Here is a 26,693-nt window from a genome sequence, read left to right as displayed (position 1 = left end):
TGTCCTTAGGTTGGTTAGGTTTAACTAGTTCTAAGTTCTAGGGGACTAATGACCTAAGCAGTTGAGCCCCATAGTGCTCAGAGCCATTTGAACCATTTGAACCTTAGCCGAATGTGTTCGCAGATCGCAATACATTAGTCGGGTAATGTGACGGGCCAGTGGCCACAAGCCATGCAGAGGGAGTCCAGAACAAGATGAACGGAAGTACTAACTACGAGACCTACTTGCGTCCCAGCGGGGACATGCCTAATCTTCATCCACTTTTGGCAGAAGCTTGAAGTAGTAGAAAGTGTAATGTCTTGATTTTAAGTTCGTTTACAGAAAATTATACATGTTTTTCATAAAGCGTTTATTAACAATTCTGTCAACAGTTGCAAAAACTTTTCTATCAACAGTCGACGGAATCGTTAGTAAATGCTTTATGAAATTTAATAAAGTCCCTGACTCTATATCAACAAGATACTGAAACTATTTATAGGATGATGCTGTAGTATACAGAGAAGTTGCAGCATTAGAAAATTGCAGCGAAGTGCAGGAATATCTGCAGCGGATAGGCACTTGGTGCAGGGAGTGGCAACTGACCCTTAACATAGACAAATGTAATATATTGCGAATACATAGAAAGAAGGATCCTTTATTGTATGATTATATGATAGCGGGACAAACACTGGTAGCAGTTACTTCTGTAAAATATCTGGGAGTATGCGTGCGGAACGATTTGAAATGGAATGATCACATAAAATTAATTGTTTGGTAAGGTGGGTACCAGGTTGAGATTCATTGGGAGAGTTCTTCGAAAATGTAGTCCATCAACAAAGGAGGTGGCTTACAAAACGCTCGTTCGATCTATACTTGAGTATTGCTCATCAATGTGGGATCTGTACCAGGTCGGGTTGACGGAGGAGATGGAGAAGATCCAAAGAAGAGCGGCGCGTTTCGTCACAGGGTTATTTGGTAAGGGTGATAGCGTTACGGAGATGTTCAGCAAACTCAAGTGGCAGACTCTGCAAGAGAGGCGCTGTGGATCGCGGTGTAGCTTGCTGTCCAGGTTTCTAGAGGGTGCGTTTCTGGATGAGGTATCGAATATATTGCTTCCCCCTACTTATACCTCCCGAGGAGATCACGAATTTAAAATTAGAGAGATTCGAGCGCACACGGAGGCTTTCCGGCAGTCGTTCTTCCCGCGAACCATACGCGACTGGAACAGGAAACTGAGGTAATGACAGTGGCACGTAAAGTGCCCTTTGCCCTCCGCCACACACCGTTGGGTGGATTGCGGAGTATAAATGTAGATCTAGATGTATGTGATGTATGTATGTATGTGTGTGTGTGTGTGTGTGTGTGTGTGTGTGTGTGTGTGAATTACTACCATCAAATAACTGCACTAAACTATCATCTATCAAATCAACAGTAATAGTTTTCGTTTACAACTTAGGAGCTGTAAATTAACTGTGCATCAAAGTGTCATTCTATATGTTGACTTAATTTACGTCTATGGTTACAAACTTTTTGTTAACAGACAACCGGTTTCGGTCTATAATGTCCATCATCAGATCTGTTTTATAAAAACAAAGTCCTAATGTACTGCAGTCATAGCGGCATAGTCACTATGGCTGCAGTACATTAGGACTTTGTTTTATAAAACATATCTGACGACGGTCATTATAGACCGAAACCGGTAATCTGTTAACAAAATGTTTGTGACCATAGACGTAAATTAAAGGAAACTTATTGTATATACGGATCACTGCTTTATTCGCGACAGTTTCGTAGCTTGTGACAGTGTCATTTGGTCTGGGAAGTGAAGATTTGGAAAAGTAGCGAAATTCCCACAAAGAAGCTGAGAAACTGTATACTAAAACTAAGTTTATATTAGTAATGACAGCAACTACAATACTATGCTGGGAGGTCGGCTAAACTTAAAAAGTGAAAATAATCACGACATTTTTTTCAAAACCTTGATAAATTATCGCATGTCAAGGCTTCGAATATCTTTGCAATCAGAAAAGATAATCAGTTTTTGAACAGTCAGCAGCTAGCTGACAGGCGTCTCTAGGTAGAGGTAACGTATTATTCATCATTTATTTGTGAAAGACAACTTGTGATACGAACAGGCATTGAAACGGTTATATGAAAACCAATAAAACAGTAAATCTCGTTCTAAAACACTTAAAAGATCAATTTTACACAGAAATGTATTTGAACATAAAAGAAAATAAAACTTCACTACTACTTGAATGCCTCTAATTTTTTGCGTAGTTTGGTCATTTAACATACTACAGGAAATGGCAGAAAAATTTGTTCGCACTAAATGGCCTTTCTGTTAAATCATTAGTTTTTGGAAAAAGATCTCTTGTATTTACCTTTAGGCGTAACATGTTTATGAGACGGTTATATTGATAGTTTTTGAATTGACTGTGAGCTTTTTTCTCGAAGAACCATCTTATGGCGTATCTTTACGTGCTCCAAAGTGATCCATCATGCATTGTGGATGGCGAAAACAGTTTACGTACTGAAAAAAATTATGTTCCTTTATGAAGCTGAATTGAGACTATAAATCTTAACGACTACTTCTGACCAAGCATGATACTGCACCGTTCCAGAATCCAAAACTCTGTATTCGCTTCACAATTCTTTTGGAACTTCATATGTTTAGATCAGGTTACCGATGTAATATCCCGCGTGTGGCTCCTGTTTCTTGTTCTGTCGAATTAATCTTGTGGACCAAGAATTAATGCAGCAATTACACTGAACCGTGAAGGAGAAAAAACAGACGAAGATAACATAAAAATTCAAGTAGGAATCCATCAAACCCAAAAAATTATGATTAATCCGACTTAACTGCTCGTTTCGAATAAAAGAGCATTTTTCGACAATTTAATTTGTATATAATTGGAAGGAGAAACAGCATTGGTCGTAGTTTTTTGTTTTATTATCCGCAAAATCGATTTTCGGTCACTTAGTGACCATCCTCAGTGCTGTAAGATAGAATTAAAATTGTTAGGCACTGGTATTAACAAACTTAGAACGATCACATAATCTGAGCCGCGAACTTTCCGAATTTAATTTGTGTGACACGTTCCTTAAGACTGACTCTTCACAGTGAGATGTAAACAAAAATGTCAACATTCTACACCTAGCCACTAAACTAAATGTTGTAAATTATCCAACTGAGACAGGGATCAAGTTCATGGAGCACTTAAGCAAGTAAATTAAAAAAGATCGAGGAGCATAGACATACGCACTTTAGTTTGTCTGAGTATCCCATTAAGGTTCCAGGGAAAAAAGTACACTTCATGGAAGAACAAGTACGTCTGAAAGAAATATATTATTTCTTCTTCATATTTGTGGATTATATTATTAAAGTTAAGCAGCAATGTTTTATTAATAATTAAGTTGAAAGTAATAAACTTTGTCGCTTAAATGGTACTTCTGAATAATATTTTTTCAGCTAAAGAGTAAACAGGATTTTATACCATTGTACGAATTTTCAAACGGAGAGGCATCCCTTTCCCTTTTCCTATGGATCTGAAATCACAGACAAATCAGTTTCGGGTGCGAAGACACCACCCTAGGTGACGGTACAAGGAAACAGCCAAACCTGAAAAATAAGAGGCTCCCTAACCGTCACGTTTAATTTTTGGAAGAAATGCGAAAATTGCAAGTTCTCTTCTGCAAACTTTCTTACACTACAGTTAAAAGTACGACATAAAGTAGTTGTTAAATCAAGCAGATGAAATCTACAAAATCGGCAAATAACCAAAAAAACAACTTGCAGCGTGATAAATACGTGTCCTACAGTTAATCAAAAGGACAAAGAGAAAAATATTCGTTTTTTTGCTTCATGAAACATGTATATATCACACACAACTAAACTTTTACGTATGTTATACAGTTATAAAAAGTTGAAATATAATGTGGAATGTGTGACTACACGAAAAAGATCGATACAGACCGCTACCATTCCTAGAATAGGGACCGTCCGCGACAGTTACAAAAACGAGGACTGGCCGCGACACTTCCGGTAATGAGAACCTTCCGTTCCTGGACAAGAACTGGCCGCTACTGTTCCAGGAACGAGAATCGGCAGCGAACTTTCCGAACGTTCATAGAAGGACCGATGTGATCGATGAACGACTTTCCTTTAGAAACCTTTCCTCGGTCCATTTGCCCATTTTTGTGAAGCGTTCCTTTGGACCCGTTCGTTTGCGAACAACCTTCATGTGATTCGAAAATCATCCACTAGACTGAAGTACCGACCTAAAACATCATGTATTCCTAGGTACACTAAGTACAATACTCTCCCCTATTCCAGTGGTTGCTGCGCTACATACGTAGTTTCCGTAGTGTGTGCTTTACTCAAAAACGATTTCTTCCGGTATCAAACGTTCACCAAACTACTGTAGTAACCTGACTGTCATGACTGTAAGATGCAGGAGCATAAAATCAGCTAGCACAAATGTTGCCATATAGTTAAATAAGGAAAATAAGCAAAATAGTTGAAAATCCTAAAGCAAGCTGGTTTAATATGTTTCTGCTGCCTATTAGTGGAACGAGATGTGGTTAACTGCATTAATAAAATTGTCGTATACTTGAAGACAAATGACATACAGGGAAGAGTGCAATAAACACTTCGTAAACTTACGAAACAACAAAATACAGCACGTCAAATCGCATGAACGAATTCACAAGTATACTACAGGATTTTTAATGAACATCGTAAAGTGAGATTATGCAGATATACCGCACGTAAATTAATGTCTTCTAATGTAACCATCACGCACAAAAGAAACTAAAAAACTTTAAATGTCGTGTATAAGAAAGGGAAAGTTCAGGTTATGTCATGAATGTTGACATTTACTAAATATCTCTTTGAAGTTGTCAGCATACCTCCTGTTACACAACTCTGTTTGTCCATTTAACACAATTTCTGGTTGCCTCTGTAGGTGTGAATGTTTTTAATTCTTCCAATATATTCGTACAGCCACCTTTTTCAGCCCTCTGGACAATGGTAAGATTATTTTATGTGTAACTGACATTATAATCATTTTCACGTAAGTGCTCATCAAAACACGAAAAATTAATCTCACTTGAATTGACATGTTCCCCATATCATGTGACCAGCAGCTGTTCCCTCTGGCTGACATACCAACATCTGCAATCACCTGCATTTCAGCTTATAAATGCTCTGGCCGTAAAGATTAGTGATATTATCTGTTCTGTGCAAAAGGCGCGAATTCAGCTTATTATTCGTACCGTTAGTCATGGAATCTTAGTGTTACCGAATGAATTTGCTATTTTGAGATTTTGTCCACGGAGGGAAGAACGAAGTACTTTTTTGTTTTCGTGAGGTGCATTATTTTTCAATCTAATGTCTGTGTTATCCTTGGAGGCTAAACTGTCTAATTTTCCGTTAAACGTTTTTCAACCATCATTGGGTTATTGCCATTCAATTTCCTAAGGTTAATTGCAAGTCGGAATGGATATGACGTAATGATGGTTGAAAAAATGTGTAACGGGAAAGTTCACAGTTCAGCCTCCAAGGCTAAGAGAGAAAATTAAACCTCACGAAAGCAAATAGTTCGCCGCAGTACCAAACATAGCCGAAATGTCGTATGTAATGGCATCCGCCGTTCATAGTTAAACTACTAATGAATAACACACGGATTTTGTAACTTTTGCAGGAAATGTATATCACTAGCAAGTAAACGTATCCAAGGAGTACACTTCAATTTTGATCGTCTTTGAATACGTTATGGTATAGGGGAAAATAGGCTACACATTCTGCCGTTAAATGGGTGAAACACCTCCTGAAAAATACTGAATGTAATATTTGTGAATGAATTCGTGGAAACGGTTACAGATGCAGAAAAAACAAAGTTCCATGGTTTTCAATGCACATTACAACGCTGTACTCCGGTTTGCGGAAAAAGTCAGTTTCTTTAAAATTCCCCTCCCCCCTCCCAATATATTGTTTTTCATTTCGCCACTTGACTACTAGAAATAAGTATAGCATCCTTAATATCAAGTTCAATCCTATACGATGAAGTGTTATTCCAAAGGCGCATTTGTCGGAAATAAGCTATAAATATCTCTATATAACTGTATGTGCGACCGACGTGTTTTCGTTCCAATGACGATTTTCATGTTGCGTTGTTTAATAAGTATATCCCAGATAAATATGTTCTAATTCTATTCTCTACATGTATACGAAACATAAAATATTATGTGGTACTTGTTTTTTTCTTTTTCCCAGTTAGTGTGATTTTTGTTTCCAAGTTGTAACCATTTTGATTTAATTACGTTGTTTGTACATTGTTGTGAGTCTGTATAATAATGAGGAAGCACGGATTTGTTTGGGTCAAGACAATGCTGAATGCACGTTGATTCTCCGCACCAAACACCTCAGACAATTCTGAGCACAATACTACTTCATTATATATGAATATGGCATTAACGTTGCCATACGTTTTGCTATAAGTCAAATGTCGAAATAAAAAACGAATTTTGAGGGAAAGACGAGATCTCGAAAAAAATGACTTTTTGGACAAATCTGCATGCACCGTTGTAACGTATATTTGAAACCATAGAACGTTAATTAGAAAAAGTTTTATATCTACTACCGTTTTAACGGTATACATTCAGGAATATTAAATTCAGTTGTCTCCAGCTGATTCATCCCCTTAATGGTCGGATAGGCACACATAAATAAATTGTTTCTCTTATTTTGCTGTACGTTGCAACATATTCAAAGCCGTTGAAAATAGAAGTGTATCCCTTGGGTAGGCTTAGGTTTTTAGTTTCATCAGTCCGGTATATACGCTGAGCTAAATTTTATCGCTTGGGAATGCTGAAACATCGACCAGAAGTGACGGAAGTTCCTCTCAAGGCGTAGAGAACATATAAATTTGAGTGAGAATAGTACTTCGAGTGTGCTCGACATGTCAAAGATTACTTTAACACCTGTCGATGCGTTCTCAAAATCAAAAAATCCTAATCAGAGTCAAAAATCTCGCTTGGTATCGAGTAGGATATAAGCGTAGATGTGGTACTGAGTCAAAGGATTTCTGGAAATCGAGAATTGCAGTATATACCTGCCTTGGTTAGTGGCTTTCAGGACGTCACGGGAGAAAACTGAGAGTTGGACTCCAAATCAACGATTTTTTCTAAATCCGCCCTGATTGGCACGGAGGTCATTCTGTTCGAGATCCCTCGTTGTATTTGACCTCACAATGTGTTCTATGATTCTACAACAAACATATATTAAGGATAAACATGTTTACCACAGAAACTGCCAGGTAGTTCGTCCTAAAACTTTTAAAGAATATAGGAAAGCGGTAGTGGTAGGATGCTACTGAACAACTGACAGTCTCAGAAAACAAACAAAACGAGCAGAATGCTGTCCGTTCCTAAATTCATGTCGCGGATGTTACGTCATAGTTTCCTCTGAATTCTAGAACGATGTGCACATTTCATATTCCCCTAAATACCCCAACAAGTTATACAGGGTGAACATAAATAAACCGACAAACTGCAAAGTCAGAATCCCTTTAAGAAGTGGATGAAAAAAGATTCTATCAACATGTGTCCAGATATGTATAGTTGCCATAGTAAATATCGCTGACGAATAACAGCTCCTCTGACCAAGTGCTGTGTGTTCGTTGTGTGTTGCAGGCTGTGTGATTGACGCAGCGTGTTGTATGCAGCAGAATGGACCGTTACTCATCCCGGGAACAAGCTGAAATGGCGTGTGTGTACGGCCAAGCAGATGGAAACGGTAGAAGTGAACCGGGCTATACCGCAACAAGTTTCCTCACAGACGCATGACTCAACATTCCAAGCCCCTTTTGGGCGTTCGTGTGAACATGAGTCCTTTCAGACAAACATAAGTGCCGGAAGGCGGCGGCCTGTGCGTATATCAGATTTGGAGCACCCGGTTCTGCAGGATATTGAGACGAACTGTAGTACAAGCTCCAGCCAAGTAGCCCGCCGGCATGGTGTAAGCTAAAGTGGGATTATGTATATCCTGCAAGTTAACCGCTATTATCCCTATCACCTGCTGTCCCATGCAGGCCATGTTGAACGTTTGATGTGACGTGATTGTGATCCAGTTCTGCATTCTATTCCGGGACGATATGTTGCCGTTGCACGCACAATGACGATTTCCGAAGACATGTTCATATGACCCTTTTGCCTCCATTCCCAGTCAAGAATCCGTCCAGGTAGATTGTCGGTTTCGTTAATGTCCACCCTGTACGAACTGAAAATTTGCAACTAGGAATGCCGCTACATCTGGCAGAAAGGACAGAATTTCGTCAAGAGCTACAGGGGACATTCCAGTTTAAGTGAGAATAATACTTCGTGTGTGCTCCACATAATCAAGGGTACTTTCAAATCTGTCGATGGCTCTTCGTCCAAGATAATATGCTCCGTCCTCAAAACGAAGAAATCCTCAGTAAAGTCAAAAATCTCGCTTGATATCCAATACGATCGTACTACTAATGATAAGCATAGATGTGGCACTTGCTACTCCAGTCCAATGGCTGCCGGTGTTGTGTAACATACCACCTCCTCACATCAGGAGACAAAAACATCTTGTCATCTGTGGTCAAGAATACTGAATAACTCGTCACTTCCAATTCACGAAGATGTGAGACAGCTAGAATCATCCAGGTTGAAGTCCCGTAAACCGGCATGTAAAACGGCCATGGAATTTTAAGCAACCATTTCGACCCCAAAGACAGCTGGCGGAAGGAATGGATATCTTCTGCTCCACAGGGCATCTTGAAAGTTGAAGATCCAACAGTAAGGCTCAATGGTTTCAGCTTGCCAAGATACATTTGGAGCAGGCTTAACCGTTTCACATGTGGTGTGGGAAGAAGTGCTTCGATTCTTCATAAATGTGTTTGGGTGGACACCTCATACTGTCTGTGCTGACATTCCACAAACAGTGAAGCATATAGCAGTGGACTGTCGCCTCCGTGCCTTCCCTGGAAATCTAGTGGATTCGAACCCGGTTACTTCCGAAGTGGTGGACTGGATCAATGACTTAGATATAAAGATCTAAACTGTATCTGTCGTACAGTATTTTATGTGTTATTGTATCATATGCTAAATAATAATATTGTGGTACTGAGTCAAATTCTCGTCGCAAACCGGTAAATACGGAATGCATCTGTGTCGATTCATAGTTTTCAGGATGTCATGTGATAAAACTCCGAGTTTTGTTTCACAAGAGCGACGTTTCCGGAATCCGTGCTGAAAGATTCTACAAGAACTGGATGTCAAGGGTAAACATACGTGTACCACAGAAAGCGTCAGTTCTTTCTTCCTACAACCTCCAGAGGAAACAGGAGAACAACTCAGTGGTAAACTGCTACTGAACTACGAACGGTCTCAACTGACTAGAAAATGCGTAGAACGCTCTGCGTTCATAAATTCAGGTCACGGATGTTACGTCGTAGTTTCCTCTGAATTCTAGAACGAGTTGCACATTTCACATTCCCTTAAATACGCCAACAACAAATGTTTATCAACTTGCGAGAGAAGTTGTTCTCTTTTCGCTCACACAGTGAACGAATAACGCACTGGTGTCATACACCTGATGGGTCAGAATATTACAGACTGTAAAGGATCATAAATCAGCCGTCAGAAACGAATATTTCAGTGTTGATACGGCCCTGAATAAGCAGTGCATGTGAGGGATATTTTTTATGAAAGTGCTAACGCTTGTTAACGAACAATTATCGCCACATAGACGTTAGCGGCCCTACCTTGAAGAAATAAAATTAGCCTTTACAGTTGCCTACGACGTGCCAAAAGCGAAGGTTACGACTAACACATTCACTCACAGATTCGTTCATTCCTGGCGTTCCGCAAATCCAGCTTTCAGTACACGTAAGCGGTCAAGTTCTACATTAGGCTGAAGCAGGCACTGCCAGCTTCTTCACTGAAGCTAACAACAAACTGAGCCGAGTGCTCATCTGGCGCACGCGTTTCAACTTCCGCTTCGTCCTGTGCACGGCGCTGTTTAAAGTGGTGGCGAGTTAGGCAGCACGGTTTTCCTGCAGCTGGAGACGGCGCCGTAGTGGCTACCGTTTCATCTCGTCGCGCCGGCCAGTGCGGAAGCGGTGGTCGGCCGATGTAGCCTGCCATCCCGTGGGGTGGCGCACTTTGCGAGACGTCATTCGGGGCGTGTTATGTACGTCAGACTGCTCGGTTTTCCTGGTGTCGTTCGAAGCAGGAAGAGTGCGCTTGCCGACTTGCAGGTGCACTGTGCCTTGTCGTCGTTACCGTCGAGTGAAGCATGAGCCACTTAATGATAACGTAGTTTTCAGGTAGCGAAAAGTGTAGGGGCAATAGTCCGCTAGTTATCAAGTTGAATCCTTTTTTTACTTAAAGTTTTTATCTTATTTTCACTACAAATAAATCTAAATAATGCTCAATGTATTATGTGATTAATATTTTCATAGAGGAGATGAAAAAGAAATTGAAAGCAAAATTTGGTATTGCAAATAAATTTGCAAGAAACTGTTGTACTGCAAGTAACTTTCCAAGAAGGGAATTGTAATTTACGAGTACAAAACTTCAGGAGAAGAATTTCATCAAAAACCTTCAAAACGCCTCTTCTCTTAAAGAAAGAAGAAAAGAATTCATATCCCGAGAAGAGGCCATCAAAATACATTCCACTGTACATCACCAGCTACCCTTTCCAATATTTGCGGAAATGATGTGTTACGTGGGGTTTACTGCCAAAGAGAGGAAACCTTTTAGGGACAATGTAAAGCAAGTTAGTTTTTCAGTAGACACTTCATAATGTGACCAAAATGATGAGAAAAGTCAACTGTAACATAATACATGTGTCTAATTTTATAAACTAAGCTCTTGTCTATGCCTTATGATCCCTCACTGGAAATTAATTTGTTATCCCCAATTTTCCTTTTGCTTTCGTCTTCATGCATTTCAAGAAAACATTAAGAAATGCATTATACTGAGAACTATTTGGATTTATTTTCAGTGTAAGAAGCCTAAGAATTGAGAATAACAAAAACATAAAAGAACGTCCCCCCCACACGTACTGAACCCCACGAACCTCAGACCACAGTTCTGAGCCAATAGCTGTATGGAAACTACTTTACATATATAGGCTCATATCTCGTCCGGCCCTCCCCATAAAAGCTATTTTTCCTAAACCTTTGCTCATCTGGAGCTCATATTTCTGTCACTTTCATTTCTTGTCAAGCTCTGCATACGCCAGAAATTTGGACCAAATCGGCAGTGACGAATAGATGCGGTCCCCTTATAAGTACGACAAGGCTTATATATCTTGGGCTCCGTTGGTGAGTTGTAAGAATTAAGTACAGTCGCCCGTCCTATTTACAGCTTCCCTCTACGTTAGGAACGGACTTGTTGGACTCCATGCGAAGGTGGGTAATGTGTGAGTCATTAGGTTTTCTGCAGCACGGTGTCATCACATCTTGAGAAATATGGACTGTTTGATGGTGTTATTTCCACAACTACACGAGATGTATTCGACGATGTTACTTTGGTGGAGCATGAAATCTACCTGGAAGCTCGGCTTTTAATCGCATCTGACCGCTAGCTGCACTTTTCGATTAGTGTGCACTCTCCATTGTTTATTGATGAGCTTGTATTATGGAACGCGATCGCATTTTTTTATTCCTGTCGTTGTCGGTTCTGCACAGGGTGTCGATCGGTAATTGGGTTCTTTGAACTTTATACAAGGGGAAATCCATGATAGTATTGACTGTTTGTTGTGTGAGAAACTTTCAACGTAGCGAGTGCTGGTGCACCGTCTTTGGCTAAAGAGTTGTTCAGAGCAAGTGTGTCACTGTCTGTTGTCTGGGCGAAGCCAGTTGCCAGTGCCACATCAGAGGGACGTGAAGTTACTTTGATTCTGTTTTATGTGTTTGGGGTTGTTCCCTCGATTGGTTTTATCTGACTTAATTTCTGTGGTGAGAAATTTCAAGTGTGACTTCGCATCTGCGGCAGGAAACGTTTGTCTGAGTGTGATTGCTTGATTTGTTGCAGTCAGTTAGTACTTGGAGGATATTTTTACAATTTATTTCGGCTAGTAGTTACGCACGGCATATATTAGTTAGTATGCCGTTTCCTTGACTATTTCATACTGGATACGAAATACTCCCTGTTGCTCAGTCGGTGTACCAGTGACGAGTTGCGTAAGGACTCAGACCAACCGTATAGTTCCAACGGGCGTTATACAGTACTTTAAGAATTATTTCATCCACACTAACAGCAGTGTGGGGAGAGAGGAGCTAAGTCCTCGAGTTAACTAAAGTCAAAACTGTGTCGCTGGCTACTACCGCCTTACAATAAACAGTAGTGCCCGTCGGTCTAAATAAACTTAGCATTAGTGGCTAGTGCAGTTTGTTCGGCTATACTTAGCATTAAGTCAAGAACATCCTTAAGCGTACTATAGTATAAGCACTAGTTGCGGCATAGCACAGCAATAAGTTATTGGTGGTGGTGTGGTGTTACCAGAACTTTAATCACTGCAGGCACATTAGAAGTGTTTTGTGCGAACTAACCTTGTCGTAACATGCACTTTCAGTCAGTTGTTCACGTCGTGTGTTGACACTGTAGATTACCTGTTGGTGTAGCCTGGTGTTGGGTTTGTTTGTGTGAACAGCGGTGCGTGTAGATCGGCAAAATTCTGAATTAAATTACTGAAGACATCTGGTTTAGTGTTTTACGTAATTTTCAGTTTTTTTTCCCCAGGAGAATGCAATAGGCCGTGCTACTAATACTGTTTCCTGTTACAAATTAATGTCGCCAGTGTTTGGTAGCTCTCCATGTCTACAGTGGCGCCGTCGCAGGCCGTCAGAAACCAGGAAGCGGGAAACAGACGTTCCAAAGACGTAAGCGGACTCACTTGATATTAAAATTTCAAATATATGGAATATTTAGCTCTAATGTCTACTTAGTCAACAAAAACCAGTTCTCTTTTTCTCAACCGCGCTACCTCGCTCAAAAGTATGATTAATTCTCATCCACTTAAACTAATAATTATTTACTGATGAGTTAATATATGTTTGTTAGAACAAAGACAGACACTGTGAAAACCGTTCTCGGCTATTGTTTTTATCCAGTACTCTATACAAAGCATTTATGTAATTTTAGACAGACCACTACCAACTGTCAATAAGCTGGCCAAAGTCCAGATCTTCTCATCTAAATGTTAGTTACGCAGAAATTACATCCTTGAATCTAAATATCGTGATAAACAGTATAAGAAGTGGCTGATAAGATATCCGTTTACTTTATTGTTCTGTATTTGATGATTCACATTTTTCTACTTGATATCTACTGGTGACCTGTAATAGCTTTTACACCAGAATTTAAACTCTGTTCTGAAATCCAAGGAGGGGTAGATAGTCTATATGCAAATTATAATTTATGTCTAGTATACTAGTTGTGAACTACGAATTCGTTCTCGTTAGTCACTAGAAATACTGGTATGAAGCATACGTATGCGTATGGGTATGTACTCGTATGTGTAAAATATCTCTATGTGAAGAGGCTTCTGTAAGATGTTCGTTTATCAAGTTTACACAACAGTCTTATTGCACACTGCTGTCTAAAAATACATTTTTGATCTTAGCTGCATTTGTTTAATGCCCTAGAAGACTACGCTATAGGATAGTAATGATTGGAAATATGCGAAGTACACCGGTGATCGTGTCTGCAGCTCAACAGAATGGAAAGGGTCCTAAGAGCGAAGGAGGCAGAGCTGAGCCTCATGGTTAACTTATCCGACTGCTGGTGCTACCTCGGTTTATTACTCCTATGGATGTCCAGGAACTTTACATACAGAGCCTCATCCGGTATATTGCCATTGATATCTACTTCTGGTACTTTTAAATCATTTTGTGTTCTTTTTAATGGCATATTATGAGTTTTTGGGAGATTAACAGTTAAGTTGTTGGTTGGCAACTATCGTTAAGCCTGATCCATTACTTTCATGATTCTGTCTAGAATGGGTGTTACTGTGACCTTTATCAGTGTATTTGTGTCATCAGCAGACATTACAGTTTTTGACGAATCCCTGAGGACCTGAAAGTTTATAGTTTGACAGGTTGTCGATGATGGAACGTTACACGTAACAGAACTTGCACAAGTATTTTAATCATATGGTGCAACACTACTTAGTAAGCGTAAAGTCGAACAAAATAAAGAGAAATTTTCCGATACGCAGTTTCCTAATGAGAAGCTATCTATCGCCGTGAATAGAAAATTACTAGAGGCTGGTTCTTCTGGCCGCAGAGATTGGCCAAGTCTTTTTTCCAAGCAGAAATCGGAGCGATGATGGTTCATCGCGTGGCAGAGGATTCGCCAGTAAGCACCCGTCGGCTTACCTGTGCATTTTGTTTGATTTCCACACTATCATTATTATCTCAACAATATAGCAGAAATACTAGTTCTCGACAAACTAAAATCCTCACTGTATCTGTAACACCGCCCTCTTCTCAAAATCATTTTCCCTCCCGGGAACTTGGTCTTGTAACGACCTTCCCCTGGGGAAGCAAACTCTTTACCAACTTTAAAAGATGTTTAATGGTCAGTCTTCTGTTGCAGTAGTTACCAGTTTCCCATGCTTGTGTCCATCTCAGCATATTACTCCCGGCTTCCTCGCCTTTCCTTTCACGTAGACTGCAGAGTCTTTTGTCGAAACAAGTTTCTCTTTCCTGACAGCTACCCTCTGTCTCTGACACTTCGGTCTTCTCTTCGGTCCCTACGACTTCAGTTTCTCGTGATATTAAACGTGGATTCAGAAGTGCTAAATTAATTAGTATTATTGTTATTCGTAACATCTGTTATCATTACTGCTATTCACAATTATTATTGATGTTTGTAATATTAATTATCCTCATAAAAATCTCAAAAATACATATCTAAGCTATAAGTACGCATGGAATTTGCGAATGTTTAGTAATACTTCATGGTATGTATAGCGCCTGCTTCGATGTGAGATAGTGACAGAAAGCCCGAATCTGTTCATAATAAATAATACAATAAAAAAAAGATTGCTTTAGGAAAGGGAAACGTATAGAAATGAAGGAAAGTTTACCAAAAAATTACACCCCTTAATTTATCAGACATTTAAGGGCAGACTAAAGGTATATCGTATCCCAGGTGTGTGTTTCATAAATGAAAATGACAAACGTGACTTAGGCAGCACTGAAAATTGCGAAATACTTGCAAAATATTTTGATCAGCTTCGTAATTGCCCGGGACCAGCCCATAAGATGGAATTTTCAATAGAGCCTCACTTAGGTGAATATCAAAGTAGTTTTAGGAACAGCCGATTATGTTCAGGACAAATATTTAACCTGAAATCAGTCATTCGCCACAAAATACTAAATTTAAAAGCTATTGCAATTAGGTTTGTTGATTTCAAAAAAGGCCTTTGATTCGGTTGACAGACTATGGATAAAACAATCAGAGAATTTAGAGTAAAGTCTAAAGTAGCAAATCTAATTCGTTAAACACTTAGAGACACAGCATCCAAGTGAAACTCACGGGAGAGCTATATCAGCCCTTTGAAATATACAGAGGTTTATTGGTAGGTGATTGCCTATCACCAGTTGTGTTTTAGAAAATTAGTGAGAATTTGAAGTAAGTAGATTTCACCAATACGTTTGAGGAGTGGAAACAAAAATAATGAAATAAACTGTCTCGCATTTGCAGATGACTTTGCTATAATTTCTGAAAATGTAACATTTGCTGTACCGCAAATTAACTTTTTAGAAAACGTATCTTGCAGGTTCGGCTTAAAACTTTCCGCACAGAAAATTAAATTTTGTACAAACATTAACAATGCACCGAAATTTCTTAAAACATATATTGGCCAAATTGAAAAGATTAAAAAAATTTAATATCTAGGGAATACAGTCCAAGAAGAGGGTGTGGACAAAGCTGCTATAGAGGAAAGGGTACATATGTCTAGCATTAAGCTAAGGCTTAGATATATTTGACATACCTGAAAGGCGAATTATTAGGGAAATGTATGAAAAACTAAGAAGGGTTGGAAATTACGTAATAATAACGAAATATATCGAATCATTGACAACATATCAGAAGTAACAAGATAAAGAACACTTGTAACTTTTGGACACGTGTCGAATGTAAAACAGCAGATTAAGGAAAAAGATCTTCAAATATTTGCGGCATAAGTTATCAACAAGTTGGATCCATGAAGTAAAAAATGGTTACGAAAAGAAATAATATAAAAGCTGAAGAAAAACTGAGAGAGAAGTGTTTAACGATAAAATATTGAATATGGTTGTTGTTGTCTTCAGTCCTGGGACTGGTTTGATGTACCTCCCCATGCTACTCTATCCTGCGCATGCTTCTTCATCTCCCAGTACTTACTGCAAACTACATCCTTCTGAATCTGCTTAGTTTATTCATCTCTTGGTCTCCCTCTACGATTTTTACCCTCCACGCTGCCCTCCAATGCTAAATTTGTGACCCCTTGATGCCTCAGAACATGTCCTACCAACCGGTCCGTTCTTCTTGTCAAGTTGTGCCACAAACTCCTCTTCTCCCCAATTCAATTCAATACCTCCTCATTAGTTATGTGATCTACCCATCTAATCTTCAGCATTCTTCTGTAGCACCACATTTCGAAAGCTTCTATTCTCTTCTTGTCCAAACTATTTCTCGTCCATGTTTCACTTCCATACATGGCTACACTCCATACAAATACTTTCAAAAACGGCTTCCTGACACTTAAATCTATACTCGATGTTAACAAATTTCTCTTCTTCAGAAACGCTTTCCTTGCCATTGCCAGTCTACATTTTATATCCTCTCTACTTCGACCATCATCAGTTATTTTGCTCCCCAAATAGCAAAACTCCTTTACTACTTTAAGTGTCTCATTTCCTAATCTAATATTCTCAACATCACCCGATTTAATTCGACTGCATTCCATTATACTCGTTTTGCTTTTGTTGATGTTCATCTTATATCCTCCTTTCAAGACACTGTCCATTCCGTTCAACAGCTCTTCCAAGTCCTTTGCTGTCTCTGACAGAATTACAATGTCATCGGCGAACCTCAACGTTCTTATTTCTTCTCCATGGACTTTAATACCTACTCCGAATTTTTCTTTTGTTTCCTTTGAATATGGTAGAAGACTGAAAAAAGTGTAAGAAGTGGTCAGAAGACAGGACGAAAAAAAATCATAGTGAGTGCTGGAAGAAATGAAGAGAACAGCGATTGACTTGTGGTTCTTAATTGGGTCATCCGAGAAAATTAATGTTGCAGCACACATTAATTACGAGCCAGGTGTAATCAGTACACTAGACAAGCATGATTGGAATGGAGTTCTCTCAAAACTTGCAAAGCGGTAGTAATGTGATACTGGAGGTACGAAACCAGAATGATAGCAGTAAGGGCAGTGGCAGAAGTGCTTCAGATCCATGTCATCGGTGCCTCGAAAGTTTATTCTTATTCCCAAGCAATGTGTACAAGTTGTGCCATTTATTTTGCCCATCACAAATAACTATTTGTCCAAATGTATCAAGCCAATTTAGTTTAGCCCTCCGGGGATCTTAAACAGCCTTACTTGTCGCTCAGGTCGTCAAGAAACACTATAGTTTCTATGCAATAGCCCTCTCATCAAGAAATACTGAGAAATCTATCACAGCGTACCGTTCACGTTAACGTAATTTTATTAAAAACACAGAACTGGCCTCCATGCTGGCCCAAAGTGCGGGTACCCGCCTGGATAAGCTAACTCGTACACTTGATGGAGTTGTCAGTAAACAAATAGAAACATACGAAAAATGAACACCGGCCATTCTGTCAACCGTCTCCAGTCGAAGGTTTGTGTGTGTACAATGTATACGTACGAAACGAAGATTAAAATTCTACTCGCGTGTGGAGAATGGAAGTTAGCAAAACAGTAACTACAATGATGCCGGTCTTCCTCAGCAGTATTACCCCTGCCTTAAACCACAATAAAAGAAATAATTACGATCAGTTTTGTTGGCAAGAAAGTACCTTCCCTGTGCAGAGAATGTCGTTTAAAAGTAGTACAGTTCTGTTCTAAAGGTACCCGCGTTGTAAATAAAAAGAACAGCAATGACGTTTCATTTCAGTAGAACAATGTGAGTAATTGTTTTGTCCCTTCGTTTCAAACGTATCCGATACTACTCAGACTTAGCGCTTGTTAACCACTATGAATTCCGTATTACACAAGGGACTTTATGGTTAAAATCGAATACTCAAAGTGCATGAGCCTTGCGTGCCTGCGTGTAAATCAGCAGCCAGCTACATTGCATGTGTATCTATGATCTATACATTGTGCTGAATGTGGACTTTCAAATTTCCGAGTATGCTGCACACTGCGCATGCGCATAAATAGCGGACTGTGGTGGTGTCTACTAACATTGGCTGCCCTGGCTGAGCCCACTCCTGTTAAGGAAATGGATTTGTGCCTTCGTGTCTTCATAATCTTTACTGTGTTCACTTTGGTTCCTTAACGTCCTGAAACGGTTGCATGTTGACGTGGTGTATTTCCTACTTGTCTTATCTCACAAAAGAGTCGAAATACCTGAATGTCAAAAAGTATTCACATTTTACAGAGAGAAAGCAGGTATAAATAAGAACGTAAACAGACAAACATGTTTCATTGAAAATTATTTCAATAGCGTAAAAGTCAGGATTATTTAAGAAGAAAAATAATTTCAGTGACATTTGGCACTCGGCGAGAAAAAACAATACAAAGGAGAAAGTAAAAAGGAGATGCTTACAACGTCGTATGTATTGTTTCATGTGTTTGGAAGTATATATTACCTCGCGCAAATACTTGTATATGTTTTAAAGCGTTTGTATGACACTTGTACTACTCTTTTAGCTCTGAGAAGTGTAGGGAATTTGCGGGTCAAATGAAGAATGGAATACAACCCATTGGATTTGACCTTTGAGGTCATTGTTTACTCATAGATATTAATGTATTTATTTTCAAGCCATGGATAATAAATCGATTACATTCTGTGGCGAGCCGTCATGATTGTAAGTCATAGTAAATGAATGTGTTTTTAAGACAGGGCTTGACATTGTGTGCGACTTTTATCGCTTTTATTAATTTAAATCGTTTGCTGGTTCCAGTTCATTCGGTACTTACTTTCATTCTTAATGTGTTTGGGGTATATTGGAGGAATTGTTTTTCCTTCTGGACAATTCTAACTTTTTGATTTTCGTTTGTGGGTATGGATCTATCGTCTCCTATGAATAAAATGGTTCAAATGGCTCTGAGCACTATGGGACTTAACTTCTGAGGTCATAAGTCCCCTAGAACTTAGAACTACTTAAACCTAACTAACCTAAGAACATCCCACACATCCATGCCTGCGGTTCCAGACTGTAGCGCCTACAACGGCTCGGCCAACCTGGCCGGCCATTCCTATGAATATGGAACATTTGAAGCAGGATTTGTCAACCGCAGTAAGGAACACAAATTTTACAGTTCTCGCTTTCTTTCGCCTTCGCTAGTACTAGTATTACTACGATGCTGCTGGCCGGTACGACCGAGTGGTTCTAGGCGCTTCATTCTGGAACCGCGTGACCGCTACGGCCGCGGGTTCGAATCCTGCCTCGGGCATGGATGTGTGTGATGTCCTTAGTTTTAAGTAGTTCTAAGTTCTACGGGACTGATGACGTCAGATGTTAAGTCAAATAGTGCTCAGAGCCATTTGAACTACGATGCTCTTCAGTAGATGATAGTTCTATCGAAGGCGAAAAGACCGAAGTACAAAAAATTTGTATCCCGTACTTCAGTTGATCCACATAGGTCAACTGAAGAATAGGATACTAGTGCTCGCAAAGACGAAAAAAGCGACATACGTAACATTGGCATCCTGCACTTCAGTTGAACTACGAAGGTAGTATCCTGTTTCTCAGCTGACCTACAGAGGTTACCTAAAGTATGGTATATAAATTTTATGCATGTCGCAGTTTTTTGCTTCCTCTAGCACTAGTATCCTATTTTTCTTGTTTCGTCTTCGCTAGTGTCAGCATGCTATTTTTCAGTTGACCTATATAGGTCAGGTGAAGTACGGGACGCAAATTTTACGTATGTCGCTAGCAGTAGTATCAGCTGAAGAATAGGATGCTAGTATTAACGGAGGCGAAAAATGCAACACCTGTACACCTACATAGTTTACTGAAGATTGGCATAGTAATGGTAGCGAAGGCGAAAATGTCGACATACGTTTAATTTGTACCTCGTACTGCAGTTCATCTATACGGATCAACTGAACTACGGAATACAAGTCATATATACAGGGTGGTCCACTGATCGTGACCGTGGCAAATGTCTCACGAAATAAGCGTGAAATGAAAGAACTACAAGAACGAAACTTGTCTAGCTCGAAAGTGGAAACCAGATGGCGTTATGGTTGGCCCGCTAGATGGCGCTGCCATAGGTCAAACGGATATCAACTGTGGTGTCACCGCCAGACACCACACTTGCTAGGTGGTAGCCTTTTAAATCGGCCGCGGTCCACTAGAATACGACGGACCCACGTGTCGCCACTGTCAGTAATTGCAGACCGAGCGCCGCCACACGGCAGGTCTAGAGAGACTTACTAGCACTCGCCCCAGTTGTACAGCCGACTTTGCCAGAAGGGGATCACTGAGAATTACGCTCTCATTTGCCGAGACGATAGTTAACAAAGCCTTAAGCTAAGTCAATTGCTACGACCTAGCAAGGCGCCATTTATCCTTTGCTACGTATCTAATGAAGCATGTACATCAACAAGACCAATGTTCACCAATTGTGGATTAAAGTTAAGTATTCAAGCAACTACGTACTTTAATTACTAGACTCAACTCCTTTAACTGTTCCAGACCTCACGCCAGCCTGCGTGAGTTTAAGCGCGTGCCTTTCCGTTACCCGTCACTGTGGATTGGCTGTCTTGCCAGTCCACAACATCAACTGTTTTTTTTTAAGTAGGAACCCCCATTATTTATTACATATTCGTGTAGTACGTAAAGTAATATGAATGTTTTAGCTGGAGCACTTTTTTCGCTTTGTGATAGATGGCGCTGTAATAGTCACAAACGTATAAGTACGTGGTATCACGTAACATTCATATTCATTTACGTACTACACGAATATTTAATAAAAAATTGGGGTTCCTATTTTAAAAAACGCTGTTGATATCCGTTTGACCTATGGCAGCGCCATCTAGCGGGCCAACCGTAACACCATCTGGTTTTCACCTTCGAGCTAGACAAGTTTCGTTCTTTGTAGTTTTTACGTTTGATGCTTATTTCGTGAGATATTTGGTCCGGTCAATATCAATAGGCCACCCTGCATATCAACAGAGGTAGGACATGGTAACGTTACTTCTGTCTCTTTTCTCTTCGTTCTTTTTTGCACTAGTATCCCATTCTTCATCTTAGCTATGTAGGTCTACTGAAGAACAGGATTCCACAACTCAAATAAGAGATATACTTAACATTATATTCGAAATATGAATGTATGTGACATGTATCTACTATATGTTTTGTCTGTCCTACGTTCATTTGTTTCTCAACATTCGTCTCTGCTCTTAAATATTTGGCCCGATCACTATCAATGGATTGGGGATGTTTGGGCGAGGAGACCAGACAGCGAGGTCATCGGTCTCATCGGATTAGGGAAGGATGCGGAAGGAAGTCGGCCGTGCCCTTTCAAAGGAACCATCCCGGCATTTGCCTGGAGCGATTTAGGGAAATCACGGAAAACCTAAATCAGGAAGGCCGGACGCGCGATTGAACCGTCGTCCTCCAGAATACGATCAGTATCAATGGACCACCCTGTATATCAACAGAGGTATCCCATGGTAACATTACTTGTGTCCCTATTCCCTTCGAACTTTTTGGCACTAGTATACCATTCTTCAGCTTTTCTATGTAGGTGTACTGAAGCATAGGGTACCACAACTGAAATAAGAGATATAGTTAACATTATGTTCGAAAAATGAATGTGTGTGACATATATCTACTATCTGTTTTCTCTGTCCTACGTTCATTTGTCTCTCAACATTCGCCTTTGCTGTTAAATCTGTGCAATACATCATCTCTGGTAACTTCTGACGTCATTGGTGGAAGCCAACGAGTTGTATCCCATTCTTCAGTAATTACGAATTTACCATGGGGCCGTTACCAAGAACATCGACTAGAAATTTCGTTTTGGCAATTAATAAACTTTGTTACTTTTACATGTTTCCACAAATAGATTATTTTCGTAAAAAGTATAGGCCCTCATAACCTCACTTTCATCCTTCATGTGCCGAACTTCCCAGCGGACAGATGTCACAACAGAAGCGACTGGGTGCTGACGTGCAAACGAAAACGTTTATTAGAGACATACGAACCTCACAAGGGAATCTCTCCATCACACCCCCTCAGATTTAGTTATAAGTTGGCACAGTGGATAGGCCTTGAAAAACTGAACACAGATCACTCGAGAAAACAGGAAGTTTCGTGGATGTTACTGTTTTTGTGGAATTAAAAAAAATGAAAAAAAGAGGTCCTTGGTTCAAGTCTTCCCTGGAGTGAAAAGTATAATTTTTCATTTTCCGACAATTATTTTGCGAAGCTGCACAGGTCCACAGAGCAGTATTGTTTACGTGATCGTGTGTCAATTATCAAAGTTCAGGCACTCACACATAATCAACTTCGCTCTCCAAAATTCCAGGACATGTTCAGATTTGCTTGGACATATGCAGGATTTGACGGTCTACACACGGAAAAATTTGAAAACGTTAAAAACATATGTTTTGACAGAGCACAGGGAAAACTGTGCGACTGCGAAACTGTTGCATTCATTTGTTGCAGTTTGTGTGACAAACTCTTATGTTTTCATCACTTTTTTGGGAGTGATTATCACATCCACAAGAAAACCTAAATTGGGCAAGGTAGAAGAATCTGTTTACCCATTCGTCAAGTGTACAAGTTAAGTGGGTCGACAACATATTCCTGTCATGTAACGCACATGCCGTCACCAGTGTCGTATAGAATATATCAAACGTGTTTTCCTGTGGAGGAATCGGTTGACCTACGACCTTGCGATCAAATGATTTCGGTTCCCATTGGAGAGGCACGTCCTTTCGTCTGCTAATCACACGGTTTTTCGGTGCGGTCGCAAAACAGACACTAAACTTATTACAGTGAACAGAGACGTCAATGAACGAACGGACAGATCATAACTTTGCGGAAATAAAGAAACTAAACTTTTCACTCGAGGTAATACTTGAACCAAGGACCTCTAGTTACGTACCCGCTCACGCTAACCACGGGACCACGGCGCTCCTACGCTGATGTTATTCTTGATGTTGCCTATCTTGCACATGGACTACTCAGTTTGTATATTTTGCTTATTTTTTTCCAAGTTCCACAAACTTCTTCCTGTTTCCTCCATTGTACTGTGTTCAGTTTTTCAAGGCCTATCCACTGTGCCAACTTATAACTAAATCTGAGGGAGATGCGACGGGGAGGTTGCCTTGTCAGTAAAGGGATGAATCGCCAGAGGCGCTGCTGTTGACTCACTTGTCAATTCGTGCAAGCGAGTCGATCGTGTAAAAGAGGCCTTAGACACGAGCGGACAAGTGGGACGTACGCTTAGCGTCGATTTGCGCACACACGGGAGAGGTGTCTGGGCTACTCACTGGCTACGGCCCAGAAGGTGAAATTGTGTAGCGCCGTGAGGAGGTCCTGGGCTTGGCGGCGGCAGTCGGGCGTCCGCGCGGCCCCCGGCAGGGCGTGCAGCGGCCACGCGGGCCAGCCGGGCGCCGTGGCCGCCGCGGCGCCGGCCAGCGCCGCCATCGCGAGCAGAGGCAGCGGCAGCGGCAGGAAGGCGCGTCCCATCATCTCGCGGCCGCGGCGGTGTGCCACTGTGCGGCCGCGGCGTCGCGCGCTCTCCAGCCGCCAGCCGCCAGCCGGCTTGCGTAAGGCCGGCCGGCCCGCGGCGAGGGCAGCTCCCGGCGTCCCCACCACCGCTAATGACGAGAGCCTGATGGCAGCCGGAAATTTACAAACACACCCTGCACATCCTGGTCACTAACGTCAAAGCTCCCTATATCGCCGTCACCCTGAAGTCCGATGAACCCTAACCGTATGTTTATTTTGAGATTTTTGCGTAATCTGCACACATTTGATCATCGTCTGCCACTGTTGGATAGTATATCCTATGAGGTGCGTTCAGCCACAAGAAACCTTCCTCTGCAGAATCTGGTCTCTTCTATTTGTGGATATGTGAATGTGTGGTATGAGTGTCTGAAGAACAGACTCGGCTTATAGAAAAATTAAAACAGCATTCGGTGAAATTAAAAGCAACGCCGGTAACATTATGAACGCACTGTGAATTCCACTATCAAATAAGAGAGCAGAAAGGTGGAAAGAGCATATTGAAGGCCTCCACGAGAGGGAATACTCTGTAAAGTTTATATCTAAAGTAAGATGTGATGTTTATGTCTAACAATAAGTTATATTAAGTAGTGTCCTGACTGTGTATCTGATTACGTGTATCTGTATATTTACCTGACCCTGTTTTAAACAAGCCGTCTTCTACTAAAATGTAGACTTTCACGGCCGGAAATGTCATGTCCATTAGCATTATCCGGGTTGTTATGCCATGGTCGGTTGATGAATTCTGTGTCAATTCCCAACGTTTCGTCCCCGTCTGTGCGAGGCATCTTCAAGGGGGTCTGTAGCTCGATGGAAGGTCCAACACACCCGCTGGATCGCTAGTCAGTAGCGAGCCAGCGGGTGTGTTGGACCTTCCATCGAGCTACAGACCCCCTTGAAGATGTCTCCCGCAGACGGGGACGAAACGTTGGGAATTGACACAGAATTCATCAACCGACCATGGCATAACAGCCCGGATAATGATAATGGACAAGCTGTCTACTGTAAAGAAGCAATACCAGTAAACCGAAACTAGTTAAAACCTGTGCGCGATAATGGCAAAGTAGACGTAAGTACATTCAAATCTACTCGGTGTTACTACAGCTCTGCAAATCTGAATAAGTGCAAAAGTGGTCCCTGTGCGAATTTCCGCAATATGTGTGAAATAAATTTCTTACCGCGTATTGGTGTCGCCCTGGATAACGCGTTGTTCTGTCCTCAGCCTACTAAACTAACTACAGTCGCAAAAGCCAAAATTCAATATATTTGACTGAGATATATTTAGAATTTGTTAGAATTAAAACGACTTGGAATTGGGAGGCGGAACATGACTGAGAAGAATGACTGTAATATCTTACTTGAAAATCTTACTCTATTGTGAAACTGACTTGCAATTGTTAAGCGATATCATAAAAGTTACATTTACGCAAACAAATGACCCTTACAAAAAAACACAATAAAAATTTGGGGTTACATACAAAGCTGGTGACATTCAAATTCGTTCTACAGCAAAAGCGCATAAATACATGAATATTGATGTAAGAATACGTAGAAAGATTCTTCATCAAAATTTCGTAATAATGTCTATAGTATTTTCTTCCTTAAGTTTACCTCAAATCTTATTCCTTCCATAAATCATTAATACACAACACTGAAATTATTACATTGAATATTTGAAGCCTCTGACGCGCTACTTCTGCTTCTCTTGAGCGACAACTACCTACCACTGCGCGACGTATCACGAGCTCTTTGTTAGACATAGTCTGCCTCAGCGATAGCTGCCTCACAGCGCTCTATCACACGTACGTCTTTGAAATCGATATATTTCTTGTGCTGGTGGTTCAAATGGCTCTGAGCGCTATGGGGCTTAACATCTATTGTCATCAGTCCCCCAGAACTTGGAACTACTTAAACCTAACTAACCTAAGGACATCACACAACACCCAGTCATCACGAGGCAGAGAAAATCCCTGACCCCGCCGGGAATCGAACCCGGTAACCCGGGCGTGGGAATCTTGTGCTCTTGGATAGTACGCTAAAATTTACAATTTTCGTTATATGTACCTATTTCAACTTGTCTGATGACGTGATAGAAGAGACAGGAACAGTGAGGAGACAGGGCATCCATTGCTAGAATCACAATTTAGTAGAGTTTTGTAACACATAAGATCGAATAAGGCATTCCATCAGAATTTCTAAAATAATTGAGGGAAGCGGTACAAAACGAGTATTCACACTGGTGTGTGGAATGTATAAGCCTGGCGATATAGCATCAGACTTTCGGTAAAACATCCACATAATTCCGAACATCCAAGAGCCGACATGTTCCAGAACTATTTCACAACCAACTTAACAACTTACGCATCCAGTTTGACGACAAGAATAATATACAGAGAAATGGAAGAGAAAATTAAGGATGTTTTAGATGACAATCAGTTTGGTTTTAGAAAAGGTAAAGGCACCTGAATGTCACTTGTGACTTTGCGTTTCATAATGGAAGCAAGACTGGAGGAATGTCAAGACACGTTCATAGGATTTGTTGACCTAGAAAAAGCGCTCGACAGTGTAAAATGGTAGAGGATGTTCGAAATTGCGAGGAAAATGGGAGTAAGCTACAAGGATCCCGCCCGGCTAGCCGTGCGTTCTGCTTCCCGAGCGGGAAGGCGTGCCGGCCCCTGGCGCGAATCCGCCTGGCAGAGTACTAGTGTCGAGGTACGGTGTGCCGGCCAGCCTGTGGATGGTTTTTA

At 40.7% G+C, this 26,693-nt stretch overlaps 1 protein-coding gene across 1 annotated transcript in view; it reads right to left on the bottom strand.

The window, feature by feature from the left end:
• The window catches only part of LOC124805532 (O-acyltransferase like protein-like), a 370,573-nt gene that overhangs the window by 337,225 nt on the left and 6,655 nt on the right, over nt 1-26,693 (bottom strand). The window contains exon 2 of the mRNA XM_047266101.1: nt 23,709-24,052. Within this exon, the coding sequence (XP_047122057.1) occupies nt 23,709-24,052 (344 nt within the window). The remainder of the gene's footprint in view (nt 1-23,708; nt 24,053-26,693) is intronic.

This window comes from Schistocerca piceifrons, chromosome 7 (genome assembly GCF_021461385.2).
Source record: "Schistocerca piceifrons isolate TAMUIC-IGC-003096 chromosome 7, iqSchPice1.1, whole genome shotgun sequence".
Taxonomy (NCBI): domain Eukaryota; kingdom Metazoa; phylum Arthropoda; class Insecta; order Orthoptera; family Acrididae; genus Schistocerca; species Schistocerca piceifrons.
The sequence above is the reverse complement of the archived record's forward strand: the minus strand, read 5'-3'. Positions and strand labels throughout refer to the sequence as shown.